The 9,739-nt window shown below is 57.9% G+C and overlaps 1 protein-coding gene across 2 annotated transcripts in view; it reads left to right on the top strand.

Annotated features, from left to right (window-relative positions):
• The window catches only part of BCR (BCR activator of RhoGEF and GTPase), a 100,131-nt gene extending 98,553 nt beyond the window's left edge, over positions 1–1,578 (top strand). The window contains exons 21-23 of one of the 2 annotated variants that reach the window (XM_007451044.1): positions 293–398; positions 841–1,003; positions 1,343–1,578. In XM_007451044.1, the coding sequence (XP_007451106.1) occupies positions 293–398; positions 841–1,003; positions 1,343–1,432 (359 nt within the window). In that variant the 3' untranslated portion in view covers positions 1,433–1,578. The remainder of the gene's footprint in view (positions 1–292; positions 399–840; positions 1,004–1,342) is intronic. The other variant, XM_007451043.1, reaches the window with a different exon arrangement.
• The last annotated feature ends 8,161 nt before the right edge of the window (positions 1,579–9,739 follow it).

The following is a 9,739-nucleotide window of genomic DNA, read 5'->3' as shown; positions in this document are numbered from 1 at the left end:
CTTCCGAACAGGAGGCGGGAACGGCCGAGTGTGCCAGGAGGGCAGCTGATGCCCGGCGCCTCCTGCTGCTGGTCCCTTTGATGCCGTTGACCCCTTTGAGATTCAGAAAAGCCGTCCAGGGTGGCTAGCTCCCCACCCCAGCTCCCAGCACAGCGTCCTCAGTGGGGGCCAGTGCTGTGAGGCAGGACGGTGACGGCCCTGAGCCGTCCTGTGTCCTCCGACACGGGCCCTGGGAGAGGCCTCCAGCCCATGCTTGTGACCCTGAGAAGCAACCGCCCCCCGCCCCCCACAGCTCTCTCAGACCCCGTGGCAAAGGAGAGCTGCATGCTTAACCTGCTGCTGTCACTCCCGGAAGCCAACCTGCTGACATTCCTCTTCCTTCTGGACCACCTGAAAAGGTAACCCCAGCTCCTATGTGGAGGCTCAGGGCTCCAGGACCCCCAAGGGCAGCAATGGGGGGGGGTCCTCCGTGCTCCGCTGTCTCCCCGGTGTCAGACTCCCCGGCACCCAGGGCCTTCTCTCTACACCTGCCCTGGTCTGTGGTTATCCCCTCTGGGTACCAGAGCCACTGCCAGCCCCATCCCTCTCTGCCACGGCGAGTGGTGTACTCGGATCACCACCACCACCGCCCCCCATCCATCCCAGAACCGGCCCCTCCACCTGGTGGCCTCGAGCCCTCTTCATCCCGGGCCCCTCTGACCCAGAAGAGCCAGGGTGGGGTCTGCTTTCTGCACAGCTGGGGCTGAGCCCTTCCTCCCGGGGTGGCCTGGGTCCCCGCCCACCTCCATCCTCAAGGTGGTGTCACAGCAGCACCCGCTCTTCTGCCTCGGCCCTCCGCAGGGTGGCAGAAAAGGAGACAGTGAACAAGATGTCCCTGCACAACCTCGCCACGGTGTTCGGCCCCACGCTGCTCCGGCCCTCAGACAAGGAGAGCAAGCTCCCCACCAACCCCAGCCAACCCATCTCCATGACCGACAGCTGGTCCCTGGAGGTCATGTCCCAGGTACGATGGCCCTTGCCACCCGGCCTGACACAGGAGGCCTCTGTCTGCCCCTCCCTGCGTCCTGCCGGTGGTTCCCACCGAGTTGTGCAGGGTGGGTGTCCAAGGTTTAGAGAGGGACTTGTCCAGGGCCACGAGGCAGGGAGGAGTGGGGAGGACCCAGGCCACCGCTTTTTCCTCTGTACCTTCGTGGGGTTTCTCAGGGTCCGCCCCACCTGGCCGTCCTTCAGGGGCAACCAGATTTCTTGCTGTGAGAGGCTTGTGTCACCAAGCAGGGCCCTCGGGGCTCTGCTGGAAAGGCCTCGTCTCTGAGCCGCTGTCCCCTCCTGCTCTGCCCGGCAGGTCCAGGTGCTGCTGTACTTCCTGCAACTGGAGGCCGTTCCTGCCCCAGACAGCAAGAGACAGAGCATCCTCTTCTCCACCGAAGTCTGAAGGCCCAGCTCCACCTCCAAAATGGCGGCAGAACGGCCTGGGAACCTCCTAGGGAAACGGGCTGTCCACAGAGCAGGAACCGAACCTTCTAGAGGAGTCATTAGGCCACCCCCCAGGGCCAGGCTGCTGCCAAGAGACAACTACCCAAGGCAAAAGGCCAAGTGGCCTGGGCAGTTCCAGGCCCACCTCCGGTGGGGCCTGGGAACTCTGGGCTGGCCTCAGACTGTGGTTTTCTACGCCGCCACCAGAGGGCGCCCCAAGCCAGCCCTCGTGTCTCCGGTCACGGGCCTGGGCGGGACCAGGCAAAGGGAGTGGTTCTTACGAATTTAACTTATGAGAGTTTAAAGATTTCTGCTGGATCGCCTGTCGAGATGCACCCTCTCCAGGGAGAAGGGAACAGGAGCAGATTCCCTTGGTATCGTGTCTTGAATAAATACTGCTGCTGCTTCGTGCCCAGGGGCCAGGCCCTTGTCCAGCGTGGGTGGGGGCGTTTCGATTTCCCAGACTTAGAAATTCCACTCCTGTTTGTAACAGGGTTTGAAAAGCAAAATCTACACTGTGTAGCGCTTGACCCCTTTCACCTCCTTTCTTCTTTCTTTCTAGAAGGATTTGTGCAGAAATGGGTCTTCTTCCTGTTCTATCCTGTTGCTTTGTTTTTGCTGATCACATGCCCCTTGGAAGGCAGCTCCCTGAGGAGCTGCGTAAAGTCCAGGACCGGACACCAGGGGAGGGAGGCCCAGGCTGCGCACTTTATGGCTGGTTGTCTAGGGAGAGCGATCCCGTTCGCCATCCCGGCTGCCCCGCCGGGCACGCACTCTCCTCGTCAGCTCAGACAGGCCTTGATCTCTGGCCTCCTCCGGCCTGTGGCCCATCTACCCCCAAATCTCCCTTCCCCTAATCGTGTCCCGCTCCCCCACAGATCGCTTCATTCCTCACTCTTTGCTACACACACTCAGCAAACTTTTGTAAAGTTTTCCTCTGGGCGGCGGCAGCTTACCGACAGCTTGTTTTAAACTTTGATCTGAATAGCCTTTTGATACTTGAATATTTTTAAGTTTTATACATAGTTTCTAATTTTTTTCCTAACAGATTCAGATTCCTAATAAGATGTTAGAATGTACTCTGTGGACAATCTATGTCCCAGTGGCATCTCGTCTTCCTCTAAGCACCAGCTCTGCTTCCATCAGGAGCCACTTCTGAAGTCTCCTGAGCATCTGGAATTGGGGTGGTCGTGGGGATTAGGAGCAGGCTGGGCCGAGGGTAGGGGCTCCCATCCCGAAGCAGGCGGAGGGACAGAGCCCCCCACGCTCCACACACCTGTGCGGATGCCAGGATGCGCCTGGTAACCCTCCCGACCATCTGACTTAGAGGAAAGAGAACTGGGGAAACCACTAAGTATTTTGAAGAAACAAGTCTGTGAAGAATTGCATCACTTTTTTCAAAAAAGGGATGGGGATGAGGAGAGAAGAAACCTCCATGCTGGACTTGCAGGAAGAGAGGATGTAGCTGAACCGGAGGAGGGAAGCGGTGGCATGACTCAGGAAAAGGCGTTGGCTTGTCACGCGATTAGACCAGTAACAGGTAGCACTGTCCAGGACCCTTCCCATGTCCCTGGCGGGGTGGGAAGGCTCAGCTGGTGTGTCAGCGGGCAGCTCCTGCCCGAGGTCACGGCACACGGGGCCACGTGCCCCCCCAACTCTACCCTCTGCTCACGGACCTGCGGAGGCAGGGACGGAAAAAGAAGTCACTCGAAGGTCTTAAGTCTGCATACTGTATTTATTTAGTTGTACTTTTTTCTTGTGAGGAGAGCAGACCCACCGTTTTAAAGCCGTGCTGCTATCCTGGGGGATGAGGGCGGGGAGCAGGGTCCTCTGTGCTTTGCACGTCTCTGGGATCCATGGGTTTCCCGGGCCTCCAGTCCCTGGCCTCTTCTGGCCTGGCTTCCCATCCCCGTCTGGCCCTGCAGCGGGAACACACTTTACTTAGAAAAGCTAGACCTGGCCCCGGTTTCTTTTTCCCTGGAGTCTCATGATTTGCATCTGTCGCATTGAAACTGGAAAGCAATCTCTCAGTGTCTGTGCCAATTTTCGTTCCCTCCCCCCATCTCCTTCCTCTATTTGCTTTTTATTTATGTAGGATGCGTGGTGTTTAGTGATGGAATGACCACTCTTTCTTGTTCCGCTGTCAAAGCACTCCTTTGCCGAGCCTCAGTGGTGGTGGTCGCTTTGGGTCGCTGGGCGCCCCTGTCGTCCGTTTGACACTCAGGCCTGAGGGTCGGCAAAGCCAGTGGGCAGGTGATTACCTGGAGGCCAGACGTGACCTTCCACAAGGCTCAGCCGCTGGACTTGGCAATGAGAAGTGATGCCTTGCCGTCTGGGCCCTAGGTCTGGGTCTGGAGCCTGAGCAGAGGGCAGCCCAGCCTCAGGCTGCAGGTGGCAGGCAGTCTCCCCGCAGCCACATGTCTGAGTTTGAGCTCGGCCATGTCTGTACCACCACAGGGGAAAGGACAGCTGCCACTTTCATTAAAGTTCCCCGAGACGACTTGTGTCAGTGGTGATGGCTGCAGTAGAAGGAAACACCATGATCAGAGCCTCTGGGAGCATCCCCGGAGCCACTGGGTTGGGGCTGAGGGCGGGCATTGGAGCTGGAAGAAGAAGCAGGTGGTGTGGAGGGGTGGGTGTCCAGGAGGCCTCCCTGAGGGCAGTGGGCACTGCTGGGGACAGCCCAGGCCTAGGGCGCCCACTTGCCCACAGGCAGTCGCCCCGCTGAACATGGGGCCGTCTGGTTTGGGACGAACGGCAGAGGGGACACCAGCCATGCCAAGCCCAGGGGCAGGGAGGGCTCCAGCCTCACAGAGCCTAGCCCTGCACGAGCCCCTCAGCCTCTGGTTTCCGGTGGTGCTGCCAGGTGCGGCCTTTCTGTTGCCAGCAGACGGGACATGGGTCACTCTTAGCCGTCACCAGCCTTGCCCACAGAAAAAGCCACCCAGCTTACAAGGAAGCCACGTCCAGGTGGAGAGGGGTGTGCAAGGTGGGCTCTGCTGATGCAGCTTGGGACGAGCTAGGGCCACACCCACTCGGACCCCTATTGCTGTGCTCGGTGCCTGTCAGCCATCACCCCGAGGCTCCCCCAGGGTCTTCATGTACACCATGCCATCTGCCCACCTGACACCTTGCTGATAAGGAATGGGCTGCCACTGGCCCTCCTCCAAGTATTTGGCCCTTAAAAGGCTACTTAGCTCTCTCTATCCCTACCTTCCTATTTGAAAATCTGTTCCAAAAAAAGAAAAAGCCCCATTGCATCTCTCTTACTAGGAGTTGATTTGGGGGGCAAGCTGACTGTCCCCATGTTCCTGAGAGCAGGGGCTGTGTCCAGCCAAGCCCAGGCCAGTGGCATGGCCCAGGGAGCAAGACCGTTCACTGCTATGGAATTTGAGGTCTTACACCTCGAAGACCCTCAGAGGCCTCTTAATCCAATCCCTTTACTTGGTAGGTGGGTAAACAGGTGCGCAAAGGCCTCCCCACACACCCGGTGTCCCAGAGTTGGTTGAAGAACAGAGGCTGGGATCTTGGTGTCTTGATCCCTATAGGCTGGCTCCCTTTCTGCTGGACTGGACATGGCCAGCTGAGCAGGCCCTGCGCCGAGGCCCAGCGTCACACACGTACCCTGGGCAGGTAAAGGGGGGCAGGATTTTGTGTAGAAATCTCAGAAGAGCTTGTATACCCGCCCCCCCCAAAAAAGGATGCCCCAGCTGCCTTAAACGGAAGCATTTTCCATGATGAAGCTAATGATGGGCTGTCACAAACAGCTCCGGAAAAATAAACAGAAAAAGTGAGGGGGCGACAGACACACCAGCTCTTGAAGAGGCCCAAATGGCCTCCCAGAGCAGCTGCCATGGGTCAATGGGCAGGATCGGTCCTGAGAGTCACCTCTGGGTGAGGGAGCTGTCAGACCAGGGGAGAGAGCCCTGCGTCACCCGAGCTCTCCCTGGGTGGGAAGCCAGACAGGGCATGACAGACAGGCAGCCATGTAAACAGTTTCCTGGAAGATGGAGCCCTGCTGTGTCTCTCAGATGTGTCTGGGTTGGGAAGGAAACCAGCTGCTTGGGGGACTGAGGCTGCTCCTCTGCATGTCGCCAAATGAGATGCACCAAGTGCCTGGCCGGACCTCATAGGCCACATGTCCCAAGACAGGCCTTCTCAGGGCCTCTCTGGCCAGTTCTGCCAAGTCACCAAGGGCTCAGTCCACACACCGACTCCTTTCTGTTCCCCTCTTGTAGACGGAACCTGGCAGACCTGACCAGAAACTCTCCCTCGGGGTTTTCAGTCACTTGGTGGAAACGAGCCCAGCAGCTGGGGATGGGGAGGTTCAAATGGGATTCTGGCCGAGAAAGGGTCCCGAGGAGCATGGTCTACATGGGCTCAGGTCCTGAGCCACTGCCAGCTGAGCAGCCCCGGGAAGAGGGGGCACCAGGATGGTGGCCACCCGAGACGTGGGGCTTCCCCAAGGCTCGAGGACTTGAATGACCCCTGGGGGTGGGCCTCCCAAGCCCAAGGCCTGGCCCCAGGGCCAGCGTGGGAAACCGGGACTCATGCAGAGGGAAACAGATGCTGCAGCTGCTTGTTTAAATAAAACCACCACTTAAAAACTGCCTTGCTGGGTGGCACTGCCCTGGTTCCCTCTGGGGCTCCCCAGCCCCCATAAGCCCAGCCTCCCCACTGCCACTGGGCCAGAAGGAGGGAGAAGCAATGGGGAGAGGGGAATGGCTGCTGTTTCTTCTATTTTCTGAAAATAACGATTCCTATGTTGGGGCGGCGATCAGAAGTTAGTTGGAACAGGCTACGGCATCTGTGACTTTTGTCTGTGTTCTTCGTTAGATAAGCACTCCTGATCTGCATTTCCCAAGCAGGGCCCTTTCATCTGGTGATGGCCGGGAAGAGACTCCTGGGACTCCTGGTCAGTGGGCAGCGGCTGCAGGAGCCTGTCCACCCCAGCAGGCTGGCCTCTAGCCTCTGAGTCTCAGCCCACCCATGCCATCTCATGCTAACCCCGCCTCCAGGTGGTGACATGCTGGGGTACTAGAGGGTAGTAAATTCCTCCTCCACCAGCTGGCATTGTCCACACCCTCCTTGTGCTCCTTTCTGGCCCCCAGAGTTTTCTAGACTCCACTGCTCCATGGTAGTTATGAACTGAATTGTGTCCCTAAAATTCACATGTTGAAGCCCTAACACCCAGTGTGACTTGTTCAGAGATTACCTTTTAGGAAGGTAAGGTTAAATAAGGTCATAGGGTGGAGCCCTAATCTGATATGACTGGTGGCCTTATAAGAAGGGGAAGAGAGGGACTTCCCTGGTGGTCCAGTGGTTAGGACTCTGTGCTTTCACTGCCGAGGGCCCTGGGTCGGGGAACTAAGATCCCACAAGCCACACAGCACGGCTGGCTGGAAAAAAAGAGAAAAAAAAAAGGAAGAGCCACCAGTGATCTCTCTCCACTTCTCACAGAGGAAAGGCCGTATGAGGACACGGAAAGAAGGGGCTCAGCTGCAGTAGAGGCCTCAGGAGGAACCAACCCGGATGGCACATTGACCTTGAGAAAAATCAATGTCTGTTTAAGCCCCTGGTCTGTGATTTATTGTTATGGCAGCCTGAGTCCACTAATACAGTGGCCTTTGGCTATTCTGACCCCTGGAATGTGGACCCAAGCATGGAACTCGAGTCCTCCCCATGCTGCTCCAGGTTAACAACCCTCTTAAAGGGTCCCAGGGTTGTTGACTGATCACAGCGAGGGCGGGGGGCTATCACCCTCCTTGTCCAGGCCACACCAGTGAACCTCATGGATGAGCACATTCTGGGGGACCGAGGCTGCTCCTCTGCGTGTCCCCAAATGAGATGCATCAAGTGCCCAGCTGGACCTCACAGGCCACACGTCCCAAGACAGGCCTTCTCAGGGCCTCTCTAGCCAGTTCTGCCAAGTCACCGAGGGCTCAGTCCGCACACCAACTCCTTTCTGTCCCCCTCCTCAAGTCAACTGGAATCTCTTCCAGTTCACACTTGGCCCGTGGCTCCTCTGGTGCCCCAACCACAGCCACCGCCTGGGTGCTGGCCAAAAAAAGAAAGGGGGGGGGGCTGTGAGTCCTGAAGATGATTCTTGATTCTCAAAGAGGAGACATGGGCATGTTCGGAGCCTTGGGATGTGTGCAGGATTCTCGGGAGACTAGTTTGCAAGGGCGGGGCACCAGCAGCTCAGGGAGAGGGCCCAGGGTCCAGAGGCCAAGGCTTGGGCAACTCATGCAACTCCCAGAGCCTCACTTGTAATTTTTTTTTTTGGCCGCGCTGCGCAGCTTGTGGGATCTAGTTCCCCGACCAGGGATTGAACCCGGCCAGGCCCACAGCAGTGAAAGCGTGAGATTGCCAGGGAACTCCCTCCTCACCTGTAAAATCGGGACTTGCTCACTCTGACACTGGGAAGGGACACACACAGGCTGAGGAGCGCTATTTAAGCCTCAGGCACATTTGGGTGGAATCCCTTTATCCAGCTCATCATCCCTTGTCTTCCGTGTCCCCACCACGATATGCTGTTGTTTCCTGAGGTCCCCATGGAGTTGAACCAGGAGGCTGCACAAGGGTGACTGCTTTCTGTGGATGGGGACCTAGAGCTGAGAGATGACAGAGGAAGCATTTTCAGAGCCCTTGCCACATGCCAGGACCTGCCCTTGGGACGCTTACAATCTCCGGGGCCATAGACATTACCGTTTACTAGCCGTGTGATTGCCGTGTGCAGAGAAGCATGGTGTCCAGGGGGGCACTTATTGGGGTGGCGTGGGGACCTATTATTTAGTTCCCCAGCATCCCTGACCGGTGTGGGAGAATTGCCATTGTTCACAAAAGAACTGGAAGTACAGAGAATTTGAGGGCCATACTCGAGGTCACACAGCTGTCCCAGCCAGAGTTTGGGCTCAAGTCCGGAGACCAGCAGACTTGGTACATGGGTTCCCTTCTTGCTGGCATCAGTTTCTCTGACTGTGAAACAAGAGGGTTTCATGATCTCTGATCTCTGTGGGCTGTGAGGAAGGGGGAACACCTGTCCTGAGTTGGTGTCCTTCCTGTGTCTCTTCTGGATCACCTGCAAGCCAGCTGGGCATCCCAAGGAGTCTCCTGGGGTTCACACCATGGCTGCTGGGTACCTGAGTCCCGCTCAGGGTGAGCAGCCCATCTCTGTCTGCAGACACATCTTGTTCAGCTGACAGCTAAACGTCTCCTGGGACTCGGCGCACCCCTGGCTCCAAGAGAGGCAGGTCGAGAATCCCAAGCTGATGTCCTGGCACTCGGAGCTGATGATTTGCTAACGGCTGGGGACAGTTGTTTTCTGATTAAAACTTGGCCTGCGGTCCCTGCCTGTTTGGCTCCTCCAGCTGTGGTGCAGACAGAGCAGCTGGGCCCTAGTGGAACAGTCAGTGCCGGGGGTGAGCATCAGGGTGAGCTGAGGGGGTCACCAGGAAACCAGAGGCACAGAGCTCAAGGGGGTTCCAGGCTGCAGCGCTCCACGCATCTCAGTGGTGATGAGACCCCAGCACTGCAGGGCTGGCGGGGCCTGACCTGGCGGGGAAGTGTCAGCCTCTGAGGCTGATAATCAGTGTCCCAAATCCTGCCACTTGGTGGCCGTGGGCCGTGGAGGCTGGGCCCTGGGAGGGGCTCACACCGTGATAAATGCTCTGGGCACGTCGCCAGCTCGCTTCTTGCTCCTGGCCCGCAGCTGCCCAAATTGCCTGCTCTTCCTGCCCCTGCAGTCCTGACAAGCGGAGGAGAAGGGACCAAGGTGTGGTAAGGCTGATGGGACCACCCAGCGCTGAGGCCCAGCCACACACGGGTGAAGTCTGGACAGTTCCGTGCACCCCATCCTCTGATCTGTGTCCTCTCCTCTGACCCCATCGCCATGCCAGGCCTCCAGCCTCCCCAGGTCTCCTGACTCTCAGGGTCACCCTCCCCATCCTGCATGTGCCATGAGGGCAGTCTTCGTGAAGAAGATCTCACAACATATCACTTGCCTGTCCTAAAGCTGCAGTGACCGGCCCCTGTCCACATTATAGAAGCCCAGCTCCGAGGTCTAGTGGGGAAGGCTCTCTCCGCCTCAAATCCTCCTCAAATGCCACCTCCTCCCAGAATCCTGCTGATCCCTCCAGGACACCTTAGCAGCATCTCACCTGATTCAGGACCAGGTTACACTGCTGTCCCAGGCAGAGAAGGCTCTCAGAGGCTAGGGACCTGGTCAGAACCGTCTTTGTACCCTCTCCCACCCACCCACCCACCC

This window comes from Lipotes vexillifer, unplaced genomic scaffold, assembly GCF_000442215.2.
Source record: "Lipotes vexillifer unplaced genomic scaffold, Lipotes_vexillifer_v1.1 scaffold1783, whole genome shotgun sequence".
NCBI classification, from domain to species: Eukaryota; Metazoa; Chordata; class Mammalia; order Artiodactyla; family Lipotidae; genus Lipotes; species Lipotes vexillifer.
The sequence above is the reverse complement of the archived record's forward strand: the minus strand, read 5'-3'. Positions and strand labels throughout refer to the sequence as shown.